Source organism: Oncorhynchus keta, chromosome 34 (assembly GCF_023373465.1).
Source record: "Oncorhynchus keta strain PuntledgeMale-10-30-2019 chromosome 34, Oket_V2, whole genome shotgun sequence".
NCBI classification, from domain to species: domain Eukaryota; kingdom Metazoa; phylum Chordata; class Actinopteri; order Salmoniformes; family Salmonidae; genus Oncorhynchus; species Oncorhynchus keta.
Window position 1 is genome coordinate 9,705,863 of NC_068454.1, and position 27,244 is coordinate 9,733,106.

Here is a 27,244-nt window from a genome sequence, read left to right on the forward strand (position 1 = left end):
AGAAAAGCATTCCAATTCATTCCTAGTTGCTGTGATGCAGTAATAATGTATTATTCTCCAACATGAATCAAACCTATTTGCGATACTTTGAGAAGTATTGAGAGTATTCAATATACACAAATCTGCAGTCCAGGCGCAAGATGTAAATATTTATACCATACATCTTTGCCTTGCCTTAGGCTGCACTTAGTAATACGCTGTAATGTAAGCCAGTGTCATGGCAAACCAGCTGCATGAGATCTGCTAGCTTTCAGCACTATCAAACAAACAGAGGGGGAATGGAAAGGAGGGAGAGAAGGGGGAAGAGAAAGATTTAGCATTAGAAGTTAAAACCAGGCAAGGATGTTTTCATTGGCTTGCGAGGTAATATGGTATTATTTAGTTAAAGCACCTAGTGGTCAAATGAAAGGTCGTGGCAGTATATCTTCACGAGCCCAGGGATGTTCCCCATGACATATATATAGGTTTCCACACAAATCAGGTCCACCCCTCCAAAAATAATGATAATGACCGGACATGCGTATTTCATCATTAGACGTAATTTATCTTATGTAAGGTTAGAGACATGTACAAAGATTTTTGTTTAAGGAGTGGCTCTTCATCTGTGACCGGGTCTTTTATATATGAGGCTCCATATCGATGAGTGCGCAAATTCTCAAAAGAATCTCACAGGAATTTGGAACTTCAGACATTTTTTATGCCTTTAACCAGATTAGATACATAGTTAGTTTGATTGGAGTTAAATGCCAAAAATATGATATTCACAATGTCACTAAGCAAAAACCAAAACTCCAATAGCCAATACAATGTCAAAACATGATTTTCTATCATGAGTTCAGTAGTATTTTCTTAATTTTGCAAAAGTATCGTCATTAGCTAGCAAGCTAAGGTTAGCATGCTAAGTGTCATCGTGTAGTAGTAGCAAAGAAAATACAGTTTGATAAGCTATTAGTTATCTAGCTGGCAAAGGTAGACCAGTTACCAAAGCGGATGCCAGCGAGCTTTACATGCATGGCAGGACCAGTGTTGCCAAGATGGTAGCCCATCTCCGATGTTGTGTCAACATGTCAACCAGGACAGATTGTCCTATTAGACCCGAAAATGCTGGCACATACATAGATGAAGCTCTCATGCAATGCAACAATATTTTATTAGCTGTAGTTAATAGCAGTCAGTACACATAAATTCACATAGCTATGAACGACCATGTTTTAAACTGTAAAGTAGCTAGCATCTCATCATCTCCATTATCTTGCTATCGCGTAAAAAACGCATACGACAAAATACCTCTAAATGCATTGTGGATTAGTCCAAAATTTCTCTGACATTTGGCTCGTAGTTCTTGCACAGGAAAGAAGTGTTCAGTTTTCAGGGACCTACCAGATGACAATTCTTTCTTTGCTACAGTATATCTGCACGATGGCACTTATTAAAGCCTTGAATCTCATAGGAACCTGCTTACATTTTTGTCACCACTGGTTATTTAGCTAGCTGTTAGCCAGCAGGGTTGCATTGTTTTCCATTGGACTAGAGCATGCTAGGCTGGCTAGCTAACACAAACTAATGATCATGTAGCAGCCTATGCTGACTAGTGTTGCTAACAGCTAGCTAGCTAATTACCATACACCGTAGTTGTGGGTCCGCAAAATCATGCAAATGGTACTGAACTCATGACTAAATCATGTTTACACATAGCAATGGTTATTGATATTTTGGTTGTTTGCTTTTTGCTTAGTGACATTGCAAATATAATATTTTTGCTATTTAAATGATTAACTACCGTTATGTATCCTTTCTAATCCTTCTTCTTCTTCTTGTTCCATGTTTCTCCTTTTGTTCCTGTCCACCATCTTCTCCTTCATCAGATCTTCTTCTTCTTCTGTAGTGTTATACTGGTCCACAAACAAATGTTACGTGGATGCCGCCATACATTCCCATTATACCTGGTGATAGGACAATACAAAATTGTGAAAAAGAAAAAGGAAAACGACCCTGCAAATGAAACCTAATTAAAAACCCACCACCCCATTCCACTACTTAACCCTACCTAGTCCAACACCGAGTCGACGGCCTGGGAGGACAGAACACTGCCGCTCAGCACCCCACTGCAATTCTTCTGCAGTAAAATCTTGCAATTCCAACTACCTCTCTGAGCTGCCACCATTTTCTATGACTTACATTTCATTTCTAGAGTACAATTGGCAACCATGGCTATACAGTGCCTTGCGAAAGTATTCGGCCCCCTTGAACTTTGCGACCTTTTGCCACATTTCAGGCTTCAAACAATAAAGATATAAAACTGTATTTTTTTGTGAAGAATCAACAAAAGTGGGACACAATCATGAAGTGTAATGACATTTATTGGATATTTCAAACTTTTTAACATATCAAAAACTGAAAAATTGGGCGTGCAAAATTATTCAGCCCCTTTACTTTCAGTGCAGCAAACTCTCTCCAGAAGTTCAGTGAGGATCTCTGAATGATCCAATGTTGACCTAAATGACTAATGATGATAAATACAATCCACCTGTGTGTAATCAAGTCTCCGTATAAATGCACCTGCACTGTGATAGTCTCAGAGGTCCGTTAAAAGCGCAGAGAGCATCATGAAGAATAAGGAACACACCAGGCAGGTCCGAGATACTGTTGTGAAGAAGTTTAAAGCCGGATTTGGATACAAAAAGATTTCCCAAGCTTTAAACATCCCAAGGAGCACTGTGCAAGCGATAATATTGAAATGGAAGGAGTATCAGACCACTGCAAATCTACCAAGACCTGGCCGTCCCTCTAAACTTTCAGCTCATACAAGGAGAAGACTGATCAGAGATGCAGCCAAGAGGCCCATGATCACTCTGGATGAACTGCAGAGATCTACAGCTGAGGTGGGAGACTCTGTCCATAGGACAACAATCAGTCGTATATTGCACAAATCTGGCCTTTATGGAAGAGTGGCAAGAAGAAAGCCATTTCTTAAAGATATCCATAAAAAGTATTGTTTAATGTTTGCCACAAGCCACCTGGGAGACACACCAAACATGTGGAAGAAGGTGCTCTGGTCAGATGAAACCAAAATTGAACTTTTTGGCAACAATGCAAAACGTTATGTTTGGTGTAAAAGCAACACAGCTCATCACCCTGAACACACCATCCCCACTGTCAAACATGGTGGTGGCAGCATCATGGTTTGGGCCTGCTTTTCTTCAGCAGGGACAGGTAAGATGGTTAAAATTGATGGGAAGATGTATGGAGCCAAATGCAGGACCATTCTGGAAGAAAACCTGATGGAGTCTGCAAAAGACCTGAGACTGGGACGGAGATTTGTCTTCCAACAAGACAATGATCTAAAACATAAAGCAACATCTACAATGGAATGGTTAAAAAATAAACATATCCAGGTGTTAGAATGCCCAAGTCAAAGTCCAGACCTGAATCCAATCGAGAATCTGTGGAAAGAACTGAAAACTGCTGTTCACAAATGCTCTCCATCCAACCTCACTGAGCTCGAGCTGTTTTGCAAGGAGGAATGGGAAAAAATGTCTGATAAAACTGATAGAGACATACCCCAAGTGACTTACAGCTGTAATCACAGAAAAAGGTGGCGCTACAAAGTATTAACGCTTCTGGGGGCTGAATAATTTTGCACACCCAATTTTTCAGTTTTTGATTTGTTAAAAAAGTTTGAAATATCCAATAAATGTCGTTCCACTTCATGATTGTGTCCCATTTGTTGTTGATTCTTCACAAAAAAAATACAGTTTTATATGTTTATGTTTGAAGCCTGAAATGTGGCAAAAGGTCGCAAAGTTCAAGGGGGCCGAATACTTTCGCAAGGCACTGTAAATGCTACGAAACCCACCTTACTGAAACACATATTATTCCAATCACTCTCTATTGGACTCGGCCTACTCGCAGGAATCCTCTCAGGATCTCTCGCCCTGGATCCATCTTCCTCTACTACTCTCTTCACTGCCTAAGCATATGACACCTTCTATACTACTCTGATCCCGGCAACCTCAACCTGTCTTTCTCTCACTGGACACCTCCGATCTCCAACACCATGGGCCCCACAGCTAACACACACATAACTTTTTCTAACGACACTACACATTCCTTTGTCTCATGCCCGCCTGCATACTTCTCACATTTAGCAATCTCCCTCCTACACACTGCTGCAACATGACCATAACCTTGGCACTTAAAACACCGTAATGGGTTCGGGACAAAAGCTCCCACGGGATAAATTACACATTCTAACTTGACCTTGTCAAATCAAATCAAATGTATTTATAAAGCCCGTCTTACATCAGCTGATGTCACAAAGTGCTGTAAAGAAACCCAGCCTAAAACCCTAAACAGCAAGCAATGCAGGTGTAAGAAGCACGGTGTCTCGGAAAAACTCCCAAGAAAGGCCAGAACCTAGGATGGCCAGGGTGGCCAGTCCTCTTCTGGCTGTGCCGGGTGGAGATTATAACAGAACATGGGCTTAGATGTTCAAATGTTCATAGATGACCAGCAGGGTCAAATAATAATAATCACAGTGGTTGTTGAGGGTGCAACAGGTCAGCACCTCAGGAGTAAATGTCAGTTGGCTTTTCATAGCCGATCATTCAGAGTATCTCTGCCACTCCTACTGTCTCTAGAGAGTTGAAAACAGCAGGTCTGGGACAGGTAGCACGTCCGGTGAACAGGTCAGGGTTCCATAGCCCCAGGCTGAATAGTTGAAACTGGAGCAGCAGCACGGCCAGGTGGACTGGGGACAGCAAGGAGTCATCAGGCCAGGTAGCCCTGAGGCATGGTCCTCCGAGAGAAAGAGAGAGAGAATTAAAGAGAGCATAGAGAGAGTATACTTAAAATTCATACCTTGTCAGGTTAAGACTCTGCATCAAAACTTAGCAGGACAGACAGTGTCCTTTCAATTTCCCCATCCTCTCCACCGCGTTGCACCAAATGGCAGGCGTCATAGACACAGGTAATCTTCAATTTCAGTTGAAGTTAATGCCACCAATGCTATCACTCCTTTCAATGGTGCTCTGCTCCACAGAGCAAAGGAGTGCCTACTCCCTTTGGACAGAAGGAAGGCAAAATATCTTCACGAGTCCATTTCAAGTTACTTTCACCAACTCAGTCCCAAATCACTTCTCCACCCAACCTGACACCACGTAAGAATCTACCAGAAGGCAAGGATCAATTCTCTCCAGATATGTCACTCCCACTGGGCCAGAATCATCTTTTTCAACATCTGCAGTCTTCACTGCACCTGCCACCACAGTTAATTCCTCCTCACACTTATCACATTCAATTTCCTCCTAATGCTCTTCCAAACGTTCTGTGTGATCCACCATTCTATATTCACTAAAAACATCTTCCACATTTCTCCTTTTTTCCCTGTCCACCATCTTATCCTTCATCAGATCTTCCAGAAGGCGTGTGCATTCCCCACTCCATATTTACTTATATTGTGTTCCACTTCTCTCCTTTTTTCTCCTGTCCTCCATCTTACCCCCACAGCATGGCCACACCGGCAGCCATTTTCTTCTTCTTCTTCTTCTTCTTCTTCTTCTTCTTCTTCTTCTTCTTCTTCTTCTTCTTCTTCTTCTTTCTTTCTAACCTGGTTTCGACATGAGAAAATTAGGGAAGACTTTGCGCCCTCACAGATAGGCAGCGTCAGAAATAAAAGACCCGGTCATGGATTAGGAGCAACTCCCTTTTGTTTACATCTCCATTTATACCAAACATTTATTCTCACTCTTTTACATTTATTCTCACTTTCTAATGTAAAAACATATGAACTAAAATAATACTGTTGTATTTCTCCTCCTAGTGTTTCAATAGAGCCACAAGTACATATAACTTTCCTCTTCCAGAGCTGCAGACCATTTATTCTCCTACATCTGGATATGCACTTAGTTGATGTAAAACACCAGGAGGCCGTGACCTTGTGTATATGTTAAAGTGCAGACTGGTAAACTGGAATGTACGTCATCGTGTAAAGTTTCCTTTAGTCATACCTGGGTTGTATTCATTTGGCTCCAACAGAAGAAAACAGAAGAAAATGGACAGAAACTGGGAGGGACTACATGGATTTGTGTTGTAAAATGTTTTTAAACGTTTCCTATTACTACATGCCCTAACTAATACAACCCTGGCATGATTGTATGGACTGGCTGGCTTCTCATGCATGGAAGATGGAAGAAGGAAATGGAGCTTGAAATTACTATCGAAGTAATGATGAAGTTATTTCCCTGTGTGTCGTAGTCAATGCGATGCTTGTTATTGGTTTTTAAGGTTGCCTGTCAATGAGGCTCAATTGATACCAAGCTAATTAAACATCAGAGACAGGGAATGTCGATTTTGTAATGCATCTGAGTTTGATTCAGAAGGTCTGTTACAGGATAGCCTACCATGTATACTGTATGGTTAAATCACGTAGGAGAAAATGTTGCTCCCATGTGTTAAAGCATGTCAATGTGTTTTGCTTGGTTTGATCTCGTGTGCTAGTGGACACCATCTGAGACGATGTGGAAATCACATGGTTAGAAATTCAACAGGTTAACCTACACCTGTGGAAGCCAAGCAGTATTTTCAGACAAATGCTTTACCTGTGTATGTTTATTTTCACGCCTAAAATATACGCAAATGATGTCATGACGATCATCACTATACACACAGAGGTTTTCCTCCGTTCAACCTCTAGGTAGTGTCAGTTCTGGATTGTGACAATCATTTATCTCACAATACGATATGCCATTCAAGACAACTTTGGAGTGAAATGGAAATTCATTACAGTTACAGACAGGCTAAGTATCCCACAGCTGGTTCAGGTTAAGGAGAGTTCATGGGCTTTTCAATACAGATTAATCATATTGTATCCTATTCTTTGATCCGTGTTTCTTCGGCATGCCTGTGTTTATGTGCCGAGTGTGTTATGATACCCTAAATTACATGTCATATGCTCAACATCACTGACGTTGTGGTCAGAGGGCTGTAATTCATCTGAAAGTGAAAAAAAGCAAACACACAAACCATGTATGGTGACAGAGCCAAATGCCACCGTGAGGCAAGACCAATGTCCTTCAAGGTTATTCTATTCAGTAACGGGCATATGCTACAGTAGATGCTTGTATCCTCCCAAGTATATGGCTTTTATAATTCTTCCTTTGATGCACTGCTGGTTGACAATTTTCAGATGGATGGCTTGCTCCCCATTGCTCTTAATTCCCTGGAATAACTTTGCTTTGCACAAATTCAGTTGTGCACAAGAGAAAACCCTAGTCTGTTACTGTAGCTTTTAGTCATGTTTGATATGATTATGTGAAGTCCCATTTACTGCTCTCATCCCATCATCTTCCCCAGGGCCCCATTACTTTCCGGGCTGTATTTCAAATCTAGTATAAATATAGCCGACTAAATATGTTTTCCACATATTATAGTTACTCAAAAGCCTTGAATACCATAGTATTACTGTATAGATTCAACCTCTAACTAAGAGGGACATCTCAGGCAATGCACTTAAACTATACAGTATATACAAAATATGTGGACACCTCTTCAAATTAGTGGATCCGGCTATTTCAGCAACACCCCTTGCTGACAGGTGTATAAAATCGAGCACACAGTCATGCAATCACCATAGACAAACATTGGCAGTAGAAAGGCCTTACTGAAGAGCTCAGTGACTTTCAACGTGGCTCCACCTTTCCAACAAGTCAGCTCATAAACTTTCTGCACTGCTAGAGCTGCCTCGAGCAACTGCAAGTGCTATTATTGTGAAGTGGAAACATCTAGGAGCAACAACGGCTCAGTTGCTAAGTGGTAAGCCACACAAGAACGGGACCACCGAGCGCTGAAGCACGTAGAGCATACAAATTGTCTGTTCTCAGTTGCAATACTCACTAACAAGATCACCATGTACAATGCCAAGTGTCAGCTGGAGTGGTATAAAGCCCGCCATGATTGGACTCTGGAGAAGTGGAAACGTGTCCTCTGTTGTGATGAATCACGCTTCACGATCTGACAGTACGACAGACGAATCTGGGTTTGATGGATGCCAGGAGAACGATACCTGGCCGAATGTATAGTGTCAACTGTAAAGTTTGGTGGAGGAGGAATAGGCCCCTTAGTTCCAGCGAAGGAAAATCTTAACGCTAATGCATGCAATGACATTTTAGACGATTCTGTGCTTCCAACTTTTGGCAACAGTTTGAGAAAGTTAGTGTACATTGCAACATGCCAAATAGTATTTGAATTCTTTCTAAGATTTTGAGGGCTCGGTTGAGCCTGTTTGTGGTGCTTTCTATAGGCAGGGTTTGCACATTTTGGATTATGCAATTGGTTCCATTCTACAAGGAAAATTCAAAGAAGCAAACCTTGACATATTTGAAAACATTTTGAACCCAGTGTAGACAGCAGTTGACCATAGTTGAGTTGTGTGGAATAGAGACAATGGAAAACTAGGAGTCAGTAGAAGGGGGTAATTTTGTGCGACCACATTCATCCAAGCCAACATGGTGGGAACCACTGCAGTGTGTTGTGTTTCTTTACAGGAAGACCCGGCTGTCAGAGACAGCTCCAGAAGGAAAAGAGGCACAGACGTGTAATCAGCTACTTTTTCATTTAACTTTCCTGGCTGGCCTTCCTTCCCCCTCCCCACTACCCATCCCCTAGCCCCACCCCCACCCCCATCCCCTAGCCCCACCCCCATCCCCTAGCCCCACCCCCATCCCCTAGCCCCACCCCCATTCCCTAGCCCCACCCCCATCCCCTAGCCCCACCCCCATTCCCTAGCCCCACCCCCATCCCCTAGCCATGTTTGTGGAAGAGAAGAGAAGGGAAGGTGAGGTGCGTGTTCAAACCAGAAGCAACAATGTTCTCTTGCGCCAACAAGGTTTGCCTATAATCCCCAATGCTCATACCTCACAACTCTGGAACATGTAGATAATGTTGTAGTTTATTTTTTTTTACAGACACACAGATGTCTTTATAAAATGAAGGGAGTCATCTCTTCTAGTCACACTAACAAAGGGACAGGTATAATCATAGGGTTTATGTTCACTTTGAACTGACACTCTAGTAACTAGTTGCTGACAAGGCAGGTCAACATGTCGGAGTGCTTAACACCAATTTCAGAACAACAGTGGAATTCAACTTTACACAAGGTTGTCATGAAGGCTTAATAAAGCCTTCGTAACCTTCACACATAATAATACTTCTGTCACGTGGAGGTCATGTAAGGACCTGTCATATCACCCTTCATATTATGGTTATGGCTTATGAATGGTTTGTGAAACATCTACCTAGCTGTTATAAAGGGCTATGAAGCCTTCACTAAGCTCAGTAGATAAAATTGTGACACAGTTGTTTGTGACCAATCACTGTCCTGGATAGATGAATCAGTGAACCAATTATAGGAGGGGGGGGGGGGCAGGGACTGGAAGATTTATGTCCGCCACCAGATTGTTCAAAGCAGGCATGCACAGCTGCCGCAGCAGCTGGAACTCATCTGCATGACCTGGGAAAGAAGGCAAAGTCAGCCGGAACATTCTGGTCCTGCCAGATGACAGATCAGTTCAGGCTATAAAGAAAACCATCAATATTTAAAAGGATTAAGTCTTAGTACAAGGATTAGGCTGCTTTTGAATGAGTCTGACACCTGACAGAGCAGTCGGGACATCTTGCTCATTTTAAACAAACGTAAGCCTACTTTCTGAAACAGTTTGGCTGGCATTGAGTCCTTGGAAAAGAGAGAGTTTAAATGACTCATTGTTTCCATAAGGTCATGTTTTAACCTCTAGACTTCTGGCTGCAACAATCTACTCCCCAAACACAGTGTCATGAGTTTTTCCGCATTAACCAGGGAAAATCCATAAAGTCACAATTTCCTGGGCTCCCGAGCGGCGCAGCGGTCTAAGGCACTGCAACTCAGTGCAAGCGGTGTCACTACACACTCTGGTTCAATTCCAGGCTGTAACACAACTGGCTGTGATTGGGACTTGCCTGGTTAAATAAAGCAATAAATGCAGCCTGATGTATGATTGTATTACACACTTTCCCACTGATTATTCCAAGTTGTCATAGATGTGTGACATGGTTTCAGTGTCGAATGTTGTGGTTCATTGTTATCTGGCTTTTGTTCCCCCTGAGGAACGTCTAACAGTCTGGTGAGTCTGTAGTACAAAGAACACAGCCAGACATTCTCTCATTCTCTCAGAAACCTGGAGAAAGTAAATGTTGTAGAACAGTGGGGGAAACCAACCGACTGAGTGAGAACACTAATGGAAAATATGCATCAGACGAGCATGCCTTTTCACCGTTGTCACGATTATCCGGTTTATGTGGCGTCTGCTGAAAGTACGGAACCTGTGATGAATTAAGCTGAGGGGGAGGAAAAGTTAACCACCCCCTCCTTACTCTGGCCTGCACTGAGGTTTTAAGACCGCCCAGCAAACCTCACTTCTCTCACTGTAAACTTCAAATGCTCCCGACACCCCCTTTCGAAACCCCAACAGGGAAAATGGTACTTTCCAAAAGCTCTGCGGTCTATGGCTTCGCTTGACAGGGCCAGTTGGACATTTTTATTCTTCTGTAGTTTATAGAAGTGTATTTACAACTAGTTACATTTTGTGTAGATCGTGTGTAGATCGTGTGTAGATCGTGTGTAGATCATGTGTAGATCATGTGTAGATCTAGTTAAGATATTCTTGCCTGTAATAATAATCCATCTACATGGTTAGGAAACTAATACGTCTGCACAGTTAGGGAGATGATCCATCTACATGGTCCCGTGTGGCTCATTTAGTAGAGCATGGCCCTTGCAATGCCATGGTTGTGGGTTCAATTCCTACGGTCGAATGAAAATGTATTTACTCACTCTATAAGTTGCTCTGCTTTGCAAAAACATGTTTGATTTTTGGATTCATATGAATATGACTTTTTCTTTGTTTGTTCCAGTGTTTTATTGATTAAATTCATCCAAACGTGCATTTTCACAGAGCAATAGTCTGGAAACTGGTAATTTAACGGGGAATCAAGTTAAAACAAAGTGCTTGCTTTAGTTATGTACAGTACTTGGAGGCAGGGCAGCAGAGCTTTATCCCGGGACATTCAGACTTGTCAAATGTCTTTCAGGAGATAGAACACAAATGAGCTGGAAACTGTCTACTGCCTACTGCCTACTGTCTACTGTCTACTGCCTACTGCCTACTGCCTACTGCCTACTGCCTACTGCCTACTGTCTACTGTCTACTGTCTACTGTCTACTGCCTACTGTCTACTGCCTACTGCCTACTGTCTACTGTCTACTGCCTACTGCCTACTGCCTACTGCCTACTACCTACTGCCTACTGTCTACTGCCTACTGCCTACTGCCTACTGCCTACTGCCTACTGCCTACTGCCTACTGCCTACTGCCTACTACCTACTGTCTACTGTCTACTGCCTACTGCCTACTGCCTACTGCCTACTACCTACTGTCTACTGCCTACTACCTACTGTCTACTGCCTACTGCCTACTGCCTACTGTCTACTGCCTACTGCCTACTGTCTACTGCCTACTACCTACTGTCTACTGCCTACTACCTACTGTCTACTGCCTACTGCCTACTGTCTACTGTCTACTGCCTACTGCCTACTGTCTACTGCCTACTACCTACTGTCTACTGCCTACTACCTACTGTCTACTGCCTACTACCTACTGTCTACTGCCTACTGCCTACTGTCTACTGCCTACTACCTACTGCCTACTGCCTACTACCTACTGCCTACTGCCTACTGCCTACTGTCTACTGTCTACTGCCTACTGCCTACTGTCTACTGTCTACTGCCTACTGCCTACTGTCTACTGCCTACTGCCTACTGTCTACTGTCTACTGCCTACTGCCTACTGCCTACTGCCTACTGCCTACTACCTACTGTCTACTGTCTACTGCCTACTGCCTACTGTCTACTGCCTACTGTCTACTGTCTACTGCCTACTACCTACTGCCTACTGCCTACTACCTACTGCCTACTGCCTACTGCCTACTGTCTACTGCCTACTGCCTACTGTCTACTGCCTACTGCCTACTGCCTACTGTCTACTGTCTACTGCCTACTGCCTACTGTCTACTGCCTACTACCTACTGCCTACTGTCTACTGCCTACTACCTACTGTCTACTGCCTACTACCTACTGCCTACTGCCTACTACCTACTGCCTACTGCCTACTGTCTACTGTCTACTGCCTACTGCCTACTGTCTACTGTCTACTGCCTACTGCCTACTGCCTACTGTCTACTGTCTACTGCCTACTGCCTACTGTCTACTGCCTACTACCTACTGCCTACTGTCTACTGCCTACTACCTACTGTCTACTGCCTACTACCTACTGCCTACTGCCTACTACCTACTGCCTACTGCCTACTACCTACTGTCTACTGTCTACTGCCTACTGCCTACTGTCTACTGTCTACTGCCTACTGCCTACTGTCTACTGCCTACTGCCTACTGCCTACTGCCTACTGTCTACTGCCTACTACCTACTGCCTACTGTCTACTGCCTACTACCTACTGTCTACTGCCTACTACCTACTGCCTACTACCTACTGCCTACTGCCTACTACCTACTGTCTACTGTCTACTGTCTACAGTCTACCGCCTACTGTCTACTGCCTACTGCCTACAGTCTAAAGAGCCTAGACTAGTGTAGAGACAACACAGCTGGTTACAAACAGAGGTTCAGAGATAAAGAATGATGATAAAAGGCGTAGCGAACCCTGCTGAGTATCACAGGGTCGTTTTCCGTTATCTCACGCGAGACATGGTGCAGGGCAGGTTCTATGGATAAATTCTGAAAGGGGGGAGACCTTCTGAGACCCAGGGGTGGGTGTCTGTTGTGGGATGGTGTGTGTGTGTGTGTGTGTGTGTGTGTGTGTGTGTGTGTGTGTGTGTGTGTGTGTGTGTGTGTGTGTGTGTGTGTGTGTGTGTGTGTGTGTGTGTGTGTGTGTGTGTGTGTGTGTGTGTGTGTGTGTGTGTGCGCGTGCATGCGTGCGTGCGTGTGTGTGGAGCCGATGTGGGCGGCATGACTCATAATCACAGACATTCATCAGGGCAGGCGAAATACCTTGAATTATGGTACCCTCAATTATAAGATTAGACATTAGCCATTAAATTTGATCACTTCGCCATATTGTAGCTTATCCAAAGCTGTAGTTTCCTTTAATTTGAGATGGCTATACCGTCCGCATTGTGTTTTGCTAAGGCATGTTTAAAAATGATTGGTGGTATCAGTTACATCATCCCACTGGCTCTCTAGTTTGATCCAGTTCCCAGAATAAGAGTATTTGGTTCCCCTTATCTGTTCTCTCCTCTCTTTGTTTAGTATACCAGTGGTTCCCAAACTGTGGGGGTCAGCAAAATGTTCACAGCACCTCTTGGCAAAATTCATACAATTGCAGGAAATAATATTCAAACCTGCAAAATGTTCTCTCTGTTAACAACCTGGGTTTGGAAACCCCTGGAGTTGACAACACAGTACTGTGAAGTCAGACACTTTTATGCACTTTATCTTCTTCTAATAATCAGATTTTTTAAATATTTTACCTTTATTTAACTAGGCAAGTCAGTTAAGAACAAATTCTTATTTTCAATGACAGCCTGGGTTAACTGCCTGTTCAAGGGCAGAACTACAGATTTCTACCTTGTCAGCTCGGGGGTTTGAACTTGCAACCTTGCGGTTACTAGTCAACCACTCTAACCACTAGGCCACCCCAGAATAAGATCATGGTGTACCGAGGATTCCAGGATAAATTTTGTGTATAGTTTTTGTCATAACGTTGTCATAATTTTATAAAATGTTGGTCATCGTCTACGGCATCCATCTTAGATGGAGTCGACAGTTTTAGGCTAAACTCTTCCTGTGGCCGTTTTGTATATGTTGCAGAGTGAGATAACAGATGGTTCATTTAGCAGATGAGCTAATCTAGAATGATTCGTTACCCCCACAGTGCCAAGGTGATGACATAGCCGACGGCTCAGTCTGTTTCCTCCCAGTCAGATCTCACAGCACACTGAGGAACTTAAGTAATACGTGGAAATATAAAGTAGAGTCTTGTGAGAGCTATTGGCCTGGTAGATATGTTCCTCTGGCACTCTGACCAGTCTGAGGCTTGTTCTTGTCAAATGGTTACCTATAAAGCTCAGGGATGCCACCTGGTGTTTATAACGAGAACAGGTAAAGGACCTTCAAGTCCCCTTTTCTCCAAAAACTCAGTCGAATGATACGTTTGTTTATGTTTTGTGTGTCAGTTGTCATGACTACCTAGAAATGCTAATGTGCCCTAAAGTAAAGTTCAACCGCTCTCCTTTCCCCTGCAAGTCTCCATCAGGTTGTTGCTGTGAATGAGAATGTGTTCTTCTCAGTAAACTTACTAACCTGGTAGAGAAGAAATTCAATAAATAATGAAGTAGATAAAAATATGAATCATAATCAATGAGTAGGTGGGTGCAAATGTGTATATATCGTGTTAAAAACAAGTGGGAGCTTTTCTTGATATGGGGTGGCAGGGTAGCCTAGTGGTCAGAGCATTGGACTAGTAACCGAAAGGTTGTAAATTCAAATCCCTGAGCTGACAAGGTACAAAATCTGTCATTCTGCCCCTGAACAGGCAGTTAACCCACTGTTCCTAGGCCGTCATTGAAAATAAGAATTTGTTCTTAACTGACTTACCTAATTGAATAAAGGTTAAAAAAAATATAGCCAAGTCTCTCCTGCATTTGGGGTAGTTAGACCAGGTAAACCCATCAAATTTTGTTGAAAATTCGCATAAGCACTCAAGATTGTTTGTGTTTTATAGAGAACCATTACTGTTTAATATCCCTTTTCCACTACTTTTCTGTGTGTGTGTAATAAACATTTAGTATTTTATTGGTAGATCTATGCGGGGACATTTTTCATTGGTGGCTGGGTCATTTTTGTGAGTCTGTAAGTCAGGTTTTCAAGGCATTCCATTGGAGGAAGTTAGCTCATGTCTGACAGTGGGGAGACTTTACTACAACCGACAGTCACCTTTTCCAGAACCCTCTTCTTCCTGCAGTTGAACTGAGATGTTATCAAGTACCTAATGGAAAACACATGCTCCACATTACCTCTAAACACAGTTACCTGTTGTTGATTAAGGATACAGAATAATACGATTCTGTTACACTAACATTGCATTTATTCTTCTGTGTTTAAAGTGTCCAATTGGGTTTGTGTTCATTTTGTTGTTGGTGATACTGCCTGCCAGTAAAGAAAGCAGAAGGTTTTGCGATGTCCAATGAGGAAACATGTAATCTCTCATGAAGCCACACAGGAAGCCAATAGGAAGAGAGCTATGAGAACATGTTCACAAGCCACTAAAAAAGTCTGAAGTATAACATTTAACCAGTGCATCGCTTTCAATGACTAGTGTCTTCATATTGATCTATCTCAGTTCTGGACTGTGGCATTTATTACATTTTTCAACATGTAACGTCTATGTTAATGTAGTAACCCAGAACTAGGCATCCTCTTTGCCTTCTGCCTATGATTGTAGCATCTAGCGATAACACATTGTACAAATGAACAATGACACCACATTATCCTTCATGTGAATTTTAAGAGCAGCGGTCCAATTTTTTGTGTTCAACTTCTTCCTGTCCCTGTTCTCATCAATTTATTCACAGAAATGCAGATCTCTCTAATATGCTCCTACCCATCACAGTTCCTTTCTGTTGCTCATGTTCCCTGCTGACCTTTCCTGTCTGACCTTTCCTGTCTGACCTTTCCTGTCTGATCTTTCCCTGTCTGACCTTTCCCAGTCTGACCTTTCCTGTTTGACTTTTCCTGTCTGACAGTTCCTGTCTGACCTCTACTGTCTGACCCATCCCTCTCTAACCTTTCCTATCTGACCTTTCCTGCGTGATCTTTCCTGTTTGACATTTCCTGTCTGACCTTTCCCTGTGTGACTTTTCCTTTCTGACCTCTACTGTCTGACCCATCCCTTTCTAACCTTTCCTGTCTGTCCTTTCCCTTTCTGACCTTTCCCTGTGTGACCTTTCCTGTGTGACCTTTCCTGTCTGGCCTTTCCTGTCTGACCTTTTCTGTCTAACCTTTCCTGTCTGTTCCGCCCTCCACAGGAGATGACTTGGGCTGCACGGTTGATGGCCAGGTGTACACCAACCGAGACATTTGGAAACCGGAGCCTTGTCGGATCTGCGTGTGCGACAACGGCGCCGTCCTGTGCGACGAGATCCAGTGCGATGAGCTCTCCAACTGTGAGAAAGTGATCATCCCCGAGGGCGAGTGCTGTCCCATCTGCCAGAGCGAGGGCAGCACAGACACCAGTGGCAATGGCAGACCCGGTGAGCGGTCGGAAAGGGTGACCGGAAATCTGTAGTGACCCCAAGTCATGACAAAGACACACATTTGTTATGAGAGAACCCAGTATGAACTGTGTTTGAATGTGTAACTACTACTACACTAATACACAGATGACACTGATGACACTCATGGCACAGATGACACTCATGGCACAGATGACACTAATACACAGATGACACTGATGACACTCATGACACTCATGGCACAGATGACACTAATACACAGATGACACTGATGACACTCATGACACTCATGGCACAGATGACACTAATACACAGATGACACTGATGACACTCATGACACTCATGGCACAGATGACACTCATGGCACAGATGACACTAATACACAGATGACACTGATGACACTCATGACACTCATGACACTCATGGCACAGATGACACTAATACACAGATGACACTGATGACACTCATGACACTCATGACACTCATGACACTCATGGCATAGATGACACTGATGGCACAGATGACACTCATGGCACAGATGACACTCATGGCACGGTAGACTACAGGCTTTTGTAAGATAATTGTTTATGTCTGTTCTGTCATTTTCAGATGTTGGCAGAGTCTACAGGGTAAGCTTTACGATCTCCTTGTGATTATTAAACATCTTTACAATATCTTGTTACTAACTTGATTTTAACAGTGAAGCAACATCTGCAATCTTGCTCTTAATTTGTAGGGTCAGAAAGGAGAACCTGGAGATGTACCACAGGTGACTGGGATCAGAGGTCGTCCTGGGCCTATGGTAAGCTTATAGATCACTTTGTTTTCAGAATATATTATACACTGACTTTGTGATATAGTGCTTTGTCGAAATTCACCAAAATACAGCTTTAAGGCGTATGTTTTTTACCAGTTGTTTCTCACTTGTGGTGTGGATTTTGTAAGACTCTTTCAGTCAACTCTAGATGGCAGAAGAGCACAGTTACCTACAACACAGTTACCTACAACACAGTTACCTACAACACAGTTACCTACAACACAGTTACCTACAACACAACACAGTTACCTACAACACAGTTACCTACAACACAGTTACCTACAACACAGTTACCTACCTGTACTTGACAGAGCATCAATAATGACTTTCCTCCACATCAGTAATGACTTTCCTCCACATCAGTAATGACTTTCCTCCACATCAGTAATGACTTTCCTCCACATCAGTAATGACTTTCCTCCACATCAGTAATGACTTTCCTCCACATCAGTAATGACTTTCCTCCACATCAATAATGACTTTCCTCCACATCAGTAATGACTTTCCTCCACATCAGTAATGACTTTCCTCCACATCAGTAATGACTTTCCTCCACATCAGTAATGACTTTCCTCCACATCAATAATGACTTTCCTCCACATCAGTAATGACTTTCCTCCACATCAGTAATGACTTTCCTCCACATCAATAATGACTTTCCTCCACATCAGTAATGACTTTCCTCCACATCAGTAATGACTTTCCTCCACATCAGTAATGACTTTCCTCCACATCAATAATGACTTTCCTCCACATCAATAATGACTTTCCTCCACATCAGTAATGACTTTCCTCCACATCAGTAATGACTTTCCTCCACATCAGTAATGACTTTCCTCCACATCAGTAATGACTTTCCTCCACATCAGTAATGACTTTCATCCACATCAGTAATGACTTTCCTCCACATCAGTAATGACTTTCCTCCACATCAGTAATGACTTTCCTCCACATCAGTAATGACTTTCCTCCACATCAGTAATGACTTTCCTCCACATCAATAATGACTTTCCTCCACATCAGTAATGACTTTCCTCCACATCAGTAATGACTTTCCTCCACATCAATAATGACTTTCCTCCACATCAGTAATGACTTTCCTCCACATCAATAATGACTTTCCTCCACATCAGTAATGACTTTCCTCCACATCAGTAATGACTTTCCTCCACATCAGTAATGACTTTCCTCCACATCAGTAATGACTTTCCTCCACATCAGTAATGACTTTCCTCCACATCAGTAATGACTTTCCTCCACATCAGTAATGACTTTCCTCCACATCAGTAATGACTTTCCTCCACATCAGTAATGACTTTCCTCCACATCAATAATGACTTTCCTCCACATCAGTAATGACTTTCCTCCACATCAGTAATGACTTTCCTCCACATCAGTAATGACTTTCCTCCACATCAGTAATGACTTTCCTCCACATCAGTAATGACTTTCCTCCACATCAGTAATGACTTTCCTCCACATCAGTAATGACTTTCCTCCACATCAGTAATGACTTTCATCCACATCAGTAATGACTTTCCTCCACATCAGTAATGACTTTCCTCCACATCAGTAATGACTTTCCTCCACATCAGTAATGACTTTCCTCCACATCAATAATGACTTTCCTCCACATCAGTAATGACTTTCCTCCACATCAGTAATGACTTTCCTCCACATCAGTAATGACTTTCCTCCACATCAGTAATGACTTTCCTCCACATCAGTAATGACTTTCCTCCACATCAGTAATGACTTTCCTCCACATCAGTAATGACTTTCCTCCACATCAGTAATGACTTTCCTCCACATCAATAATGACTTTCCTCCACATCAGTAATGACTTTCCTCCACATCAGTAATGACTTTCCTCCACATCAGTAATGACTTTCCTCCACATCAGTAATGACTTTCCTCCACATCAGTAATGACTTTCCTCCACATCAGTAATGACTTTCCTCCACATCAGTAATGACTTTCCTCCACATCAGTAATGACTTTCCTCCACATCAGTAATGACTTTCCTCCACATCAGTAATGACTTTCCTCCACATCAGTAATGACTTTCCTCCACATCAGTAATGACTTTCCTCCACATCAGTAATGACTTTCCTCCACATCAGTAATGATACCATCGTGTGATTATTGAAGGGACATTATGTGACTTTTCCCATCTGTTCTTTTTGTTGGACAACAGGGGCCTCCCGGATCTCCAGGATTCAGAGGGGACCGAGGCCAGAAAGGAAGACCTGTACGTTCCAAACATGACTTGTGAAAACACACACACCTCTAGGATGCATGTAGAGCAAATACATCACGTCGTTGCTACGCTGGAGTTCTGTACTGTGTACTTATTTACATTGACACGTTGACAACAACAAAAAATAGTGAGTTTCAATACAAGTTGGATCTTTACCAAATCGCAAATCCTTAATCATTCCTTTTTCTGGACCTAAATAGTATGATCACCAAACCCTTTTCTGTGACACCCCCTCAGAAGTGATCCATGTGGCCCCAACTGTGCAGTCCACACAGAGCTTGTCTTATAAAAACCCAATGTCATGTAGCTTGATTTGGAAAATATGGAGTATTTAGTATGGAGTATATATATAGTATTTAATATGGAGTATTTAGTATTTAAAATATAGGAGTATTTAGTCATTATATAATGGCAGGTATAACACAGCCTTAATGGTGTCATTTCCTCTCCAGGACAACCAAGACATGACAATTTACATACTACTCAGTCTCTATTGAATTAGGGTATTTCAGAGAAGCAACTAATGTATGTAATTATGGACATAAAATTTAAAAAATGGCTTTCATTGTTATGCTGAAATAGAATACAGTATCTTCAAAGATAATCAACAGTACATGACCTGTTAAAGACTGTAGACAAACAATGATATACTGTGCACTGTGTGGAGATTTTTCTCTGTGCTGAAAAACACTGGGATAAAAACAAACAAACAATCAACACACCATTTATTTTCAGTTTCAATGACATTACATTATCATTGGAATGCACTCCCAAAAGACCCATTCGCCAAATGTATGTATTTAATTTAAATTCATTTCACAACAAAAACCTAAATGATGAATGAACATGTCCCTCTCATTGGAATGCTGATCCAATTGAGGACATACATTTAGCAGAACATCATTACTCTTTATGATTTATGACATAATATGGCCTCGGTGTACCTCTCATGATTTATTTTTTGTTTCTCATTGTGTCTACTTTCATCCTCCACTGTTATTGCGTATCAACTAGAAAACCTGCTTTAGAACACAAGACAATATGACTGTCTACACATTATACTGCTAAACATAAATGGAGATCTCAGGCGTCACTGATATCAATACAAGAGTTGAGAGGGGGGGGGGAAAGAGGTTTACACAGTTACAAGTTTATGATTTGGCACTTAATGAATGACACAGTATTTACTTCTTATGGGTTTCTTCATCCTGCTTATATTAACATTATCTATCTAAAGGGGCTGCGTGGACAAGCAGGATACGACGGAGAGCCTGGTGTGCCTGGAAACCCAGGAGAACCAGGGCCTGCAGGAAACCAGGGTCCACCAGGAGTATGTACCACAATACCCACCCCTCATAAGCATGTATCATCTCAAGTGTATAACATGTCTATAAATGTTTAATTGACTGTCAATAAGTATAAACCCTTTCTAAAGGCAACGTTATTGTTAAGCGTTACCATCATGTAGTGTATTCTTCCCTGACTGATGTCTTGAGATGTTGCCTCAATATATCCACATCATTTTCCTCCCCCAATCCCTCCTGCAGAAAACCACCCCCACAACATGATGCTGCCACCCCCATGCTTCACGGTTGGGATGGTGTTCTTCGGCTTGCAATCCTCCCCCATTTTCCTCCAAACATAACGATGGTCATTATGGCCAAACTGTTCTATTTTGTTTCATGAGACCAGAGGACATTTATCCAGAAAGTATGATCTTTGTTCCTATGTGCAGTTACAAACCATATTTTTTATGGCAGTTTTGGAGCAGTGGCTTCTTCCTTGCTGAGCAGCCTTTCAGGTCATGATGATATATGATTCGTTTTGCTGTGGATATAGATACTTTTGTACCCGTTTGTTCCAGCATCTTCACAAGGTCCTTTGCTGTTGTTCTGGGATTGATTTGCACTTTTCGCACCAAAGTACGTTCATCTCTAGCAGACAGAACGCGTCTCCTTCCTGAGCGGTATGACAGCTGCATGGTCCCATGCTGTTTATACTTGCGTACTATTGTTTGTACAGATGAATGTGGTACCTTCGGGCATTTGGAAATTGCTCCCAAGGATGAACCAGACTTGTGGAGGTCTACAGGTGTTTGCCCAAATGTATTAGTGCTCCTGAGTGCAGTTGTGGATCTGCTACTGTGGACTGGGATCTGGCCTTGTATAGAATGTCCTTGTATCTCTCCTGGAAGGGGATATAGTCACCCTTTAGACACTCCTCTACGGCTCTGATCTGAAAGACTCAAGATAACTTTGGTAATCTCTTCAGTCTTCTCATTTACCATACAAATCTTCTCCTTCTCTTCCTCCCTTAGAGTACGTATCCTGGCCTCCTTCCTCTTCATTTAGCAGAATTTTCCGAAGATCATCAAACTCTATCCTGATCTGCATTTGTGTAAAATCGGCCTGTCTTATGTACTTCGCTGTTTGATGACAGGTTAGTTTGGCTTCAGTAAAAAGACCCAGCTTCTCCTTCAAGAGCTCCAGTTCAACCTTTACTCTTTCTTTGTGATCCTGGACAATTTCAAATATGGGACAGAACTTGTGTCCTGTGTGTGTTCTTGAATCCCGACACACTAAACAGACAGGCTGTTGATCCTCTGGACAGAAGAGCTTGAGTTTCTCTTTGTGTTGAGTGCAGAGCCTCTGGAACCCAGCTGCATCTCTGGAGCTCCTCTTCTGTAGGAAGCTCTCACACATTCTCTTCAGGGTAAGGTCCACTGCTGGGAAAGGCATTGAGGAGATCCTCCTGCAGACTGGACACTGCTCGTCTTCCATATGTTTCCAGTACTCCTCAAGGCAGGTTTTTCAGGCGCTGTGGCTGCAACACAGAACCACAGGATCCCTGAAGATTTCATAACACACAGGACAGGAGAGGATATGTCCTCTGAGTTTCAGGTTGAATATCCAATAATGTAAATCACTGTTCTGTTTCCCCAGGGACTGGGAGCTCAGATGGCTGGAGGATTTGGGGATGAGAAATCAGCCGGCCAAATGGCCATGATGCCAGGAACTAGGGTAAGAAGGGTGCAGTGGAACCATATTGGGTCACACAAGTTTCTTGTGCCATATTTATTTACTATGGCTTGGATCATTTAGCTTTTATGGTGATGTTGGTGTATGTTTTGAATTTGTTGAACTATGGGTGTAAGTGGGCTCATAACGTTTATTATTCTGGCTACAATTATGCAACCTGTGTTTTAGGGAGAGGCAGGAGCAAGAGGACCTCCTGGGCCAAATGGAAACCCTGTAAGTTAAAAACAACGACTGAAAAAAATAATTTCAAACAATTATATTTGGAGCAAGCTGTTCACTCTCTTTGTTCTCTCTCTCTCTCCCTCTTTCTCTCGCTCTCTCTGTCTCTCAGGGCCATTCTGGACCGCAAGGACCCCATGGGGAAGTTGGTGATCCAGGTCACATGGTATGACAACCTTCTCCTTGTCACATGTTCTGTTTCTGGTCCGGTGTTCCCTGTTTATTGCAACCATTCTCAACTATGTGTCTATAAAGAATAGCACCTTGAGTCATGTTGGCATCACAGTCGTCACATCCATCTTCTGGAAAACGTACAACACAAAAGTGGCAGAATATACAATATGTGCAACTGTTTATGTTGACCATTACATCTCCTGGTAAACACTTGACATTAAGCTGACAGATATAATATATTATTTATAATGCATTATAATGTCTTATCATAATCTTCTGTTGTAGGGTCAACCTGGACAAAGGGGACCTGAAGGGCCACCAGGAAAGCCGGGTGAAGACGTGAGTAAACTCATCTCTGTTCACCAGAAGCACTGACGCCATTCCATTGACTGCATTCAAAGATGGACTGCATTCCATGGACTGCATTCAAAGATGGACTGCATTCCATGGACTGCATTCAAAGATGGACTGCATTCCATGGACTGCATTCCAAGATGGACTGCATTTCCATGGACTGCATTCAAAGATGGACTGCATTCCATGGACTGCATTCAAAGATGGACTGCATTCCATGGACTGCATTCAAAGATGGACTGCATTCCATGGACTGCATTCCAAGATGGACTGCATTTCCATGGACTGCATTCAAAGATGGACTGCATTCCATGGACTGCATTCCAAGATGGACTGCATTTCCATGGACTGCATTCCAAGATGGACTGCATTCCATGGAATGCATTCAAAGATAGACTGCATTCCATGGACTGCATTCCAAGATGGACTGCATTCCATGGACTGCATTCAAAGATGGACTGCATTCCATGGACTGCATTCCAAGATGGACTGCATTTCCATGGACTGCATTCCAAGATGGACTGCATTCCATGGACTGCATTCAAAGATGGACTGCATTCCATGGACTGCATTCCAAGATGGACTGCATTCCATGGACTGCATTCCAAGATGGACTGCATTCCATGGACTGCATTCCAAGATTGACTGCATTCCATGGACTGCATTCCAAGATGGACTGCATTTCCATGGACTGCATTCAAAGATGGACTGCATTTCCATGGACTGCATTCCAAGATGGACTGCATTTCCATGGACTGCATTCAAAGATGGACTGCATTCCATGGACTGCATTCCAAGATGGACTGCATTTCCATGGACTGTATTCAAAGATGGACTGCATTCCAAGATGGACTGCATTTCCATGGACTGCATTCAAAGATGGACTGCATTTCCATGGACTGCATTCCAAGATGGACTGCATTTCCATGGACTGCATTCAAAGATGGACTGCATTCCATGGACTGCATTCCAAGATGGACTGCATTCCATGGACTGCATTCCATGGACTGCATTCCAAGATGGACTGCATTCCATGGACTGCATTCAAAGATGGACTGCATTCCATGGACTGCATTCCAAGATGGACTGCATTCCATGGACTGCATTCCAAGATGGACTGCATTTCCATGGACTGCATTCAAAGATGGACTGCATTTCCATGGACTGCATTCCAAGATGGACTGCATTTCCATGGACTGCATTCCAAGATGGACTGCATTTCCATGGACTGCATTCCAAGATGGACTGCATTTCCATGGACTGCATTCAAAGATGGACTGCATTTCATGGACTGCATTCCAAGATGGACTGCATTTCCATGGACTGTATTCAAAGATGGACTGCATTTCCATGGACTGCATTCAAAGATGGACTGCATTTCCATGGACTGCATTCAAAGATGGACTGCATTTCCATGGACTGCATTCAAAGATGGACTGCATTTCCATGGACTGCATTCCAAGATGGACTGCATTCCATGGACTGCATTCCAAGATGGACTGCATTCCATGGACTGCATTCCAAGATTGACTGCATTCCATGGACTGCATTCCAAGATGGACTGCATTTCCATGGACTGCATTCAAAGATGGACTGCATTTCCATGGACTGCATTCCAAGATGGACTGCATTTCCATGGACTGCATTCAAAGATGGACTGCATTCCATGGACTGCATTCCAAGATGGACTGCATTTCCATGGACTGTATTCAAAGATGGACTGCATTCCAAGATGGACTGCATTTCCATGGACTGCATTCAAAGATGGACTGCATTTCCATGGACTGCATTCCAAGATGGACTGCATTTCCATGGACTGCATTCAAAGATGGACTGCATTCCATGGACTGCATTCCAAGATGGACTGCATTCCATGGACTGCATTCCATGGACTGCATTCCAAGATGGACTGCATTCCATGGACTGCATTCAAAGATGGACTGCATTCCATGGACTGCATTCCAAGATGGACTGCATTCCATGGACTGCATTCCAAGATGGACTGCATTTCCATGGACTGCATTCAAAGATGGACTGCATTTCCATGGACTGCATTCCAAGATGGACTGCATTTCCATGGACTGCATTCCAAGATGGACTGCATTTCCATGGACTGCATTCCAAGATGGACTGCATTTCCATGGACTGCATTCAAAGATGGACTGCATTTCATGGACTGCATTCCAAGATGGACTGCATTTCCATGGACTGTATTCAAAGATGGACTGCATTTCCATGGACTGCATTCAAAGATGGACTGCATTTCCATGGACTGCATTCAAAGATGGACTGCATTTCCATGGACTGCATTCAAAGATGGACTGCATTTCCATGGACTGCATTCCAAGATGGACTGCATTTCCATGGACTGCATTCAAAGATGGACTGCATTTCATGGACTGCATTCCAAGATGGACTGCATTTCCATGGACTGTATTCAAAGATGGACTGCATTCAAAGATGGACTGCATTCCATGGACTGTATTCAAAGATGGACTGCATTCCATGGACTGCATTCAAAGATGGACTGCATTTCCATGGACTGCATTCAAAGATGGACTGCATTTCCATGGACTGCATTCAAAGATGGACTGCATTTCCATGGACTGCATTCAAAGATGGACTGCATTTCCATGGACTGCATTCAAAGATGGACTGCATTCCATGGACCGCATTCCAAGATGGACTGCATTCCATGGACCGCATTCCAAGATGGACTGCATTCCAGATGCTCTGTGTCACAATAACCTTCCCAACAGAAACAATCTCAAAAGACATGAACATACTATATTGAAGGCATGCTAACCTTACTCCCCCATGATGTGTAAGAAACGTCACCCTTTATTCTCAGTAAATTCTACTCATCTCTTGTGATGTCATCCTAGGGAGAAGCAGGGAAAGCTGGAAATTCAGGAGAGATGGGATTCCCTGGATCAGCAGTAAGTTATATATCAATAGAAGTCTTATGCTTGAAATTATTACTAAAATGACTGAAATGCTGTACTCAATTACCATGTAATGTATTTCAGGGAGCTAGAGGATTTCCAGGGACACCTGGGCCTCCGGGATTGAAAGGCCATAGAGTAAGTATAAGCCCATTCAATATATATATATTTTTGCCCATTTAGAGCTTTGAGCTAACGCTGTAATTAAAAGCACTATACAAATTAAATGTATTATTATTATTATTATTATTATTGTTATTATTAATGGAGAAATACACATTCCATCTTTCAGGGTCACTCAGGTCCAATGGGTTTAAGAGGAGAAACTGGAAGTGTCGGATCCAAGGTAGACAATCTACATATTATGTTATAACTAACTGGTTTTATAACTGACAGTGATATTCATATAGATATTATGTTATAACTAACTGGTTTTATAACTGACAATGATATTCATATAGATATTATGTTATAACTAACTGGTTTTATAACTGACAGTGATATTCATATAGATATTATGTTATAACTAACTGGTTTTATAACTGACAGTGATATTCATATAGATATTATGTTATAACTAACTGGTTTTATAACTGACAGTGATATTCATATAGATATTATGTTATAACTAACTGGTTTTATAACTGACAGTGATATTCATATAGATATTATGTTATAACTAACTGGTTTTATAACTGACAGTGATATTCATATAGATATTATGTTATAACTAACTGGTTTTATAACTGACAGTGATATTCATATAGATATTATGTTATAACTAACTGGTTTTATAACTGACAGTGACAGTCATATAGATATTATGTTATAACTAACTGGTTTTATAACTGACAGTGATATTCATATAGATATTATGTTATAACTAACTGGTTTTATAACTGACAGTGATATTCATATAGATATTATGTTATAACTAACTGGTTTTATAACTGACAGTGATATTCATATAGATATTATGTTATAACTAACTGGTTTTATAACTGACAGTGATATTCATATAGATATTATGTTATAACTAACTGGTTTTATAACTGACAGTGATATTCATATAGATATTATGTTATAACTAACTGGTTTT

The 27,244-nt window shown here is 42.2% G+C and overlaps 1 protein-coding gene across 1 annotated transcript in view; it reads left to right on the plus strand.

The window, feature by feature from the left end:
* The window catches only part of LOC118366716 (collagen alpha-2(V) chain-like), a 66,889-nt gene that overhangs the window by 19,776 nt on the left and 19,869 nt on the right, over positions 1–27,244 (plus strand). Inside the window, exons 2-13 of the mRNA XM_052493061.1 lie at positions 16,132–16,356; positions 16,948–16,967; positions 17,075–17,140; positions 19,353–19,406; positions 20,653–20,745; positions 22,358–22,435; positions 22,622–22,666; positions 22,785–22,838; positions 23,132–23,185; positions 26,086–26,139; positions 26,230–26,283; positions 26,438–26,491. Coding sequence (XP_052349021.1) covers positions 16,132–16,356; positions 16,948–16,967; positions 17,075–17,140; positions 19,353–19,406; positions 20,653–20,745; positions 22,358–22,435; positions 22,622–22,666; positions 22,785–22,838; positions 23,132–23,185; positions 26,086–26,139; positions 26,230–26,283; positions 26,438–26,491 — 851 coding nt within the window. The remainder of the gene's footprint in view (positions 1–16,131; positions 16,357–16,947; positions 16,968–17,074; positions 17,141–19,352; positions 19,407–20,652; positions 20,746–22,357; positions 22,436–22,621; positions 22,667–22,784; positions 22,839–23,131; positions 23,186–26,085; positions 26,140–26,229; positions 26,284–26,437; positions 26,492–27,244) is intronic.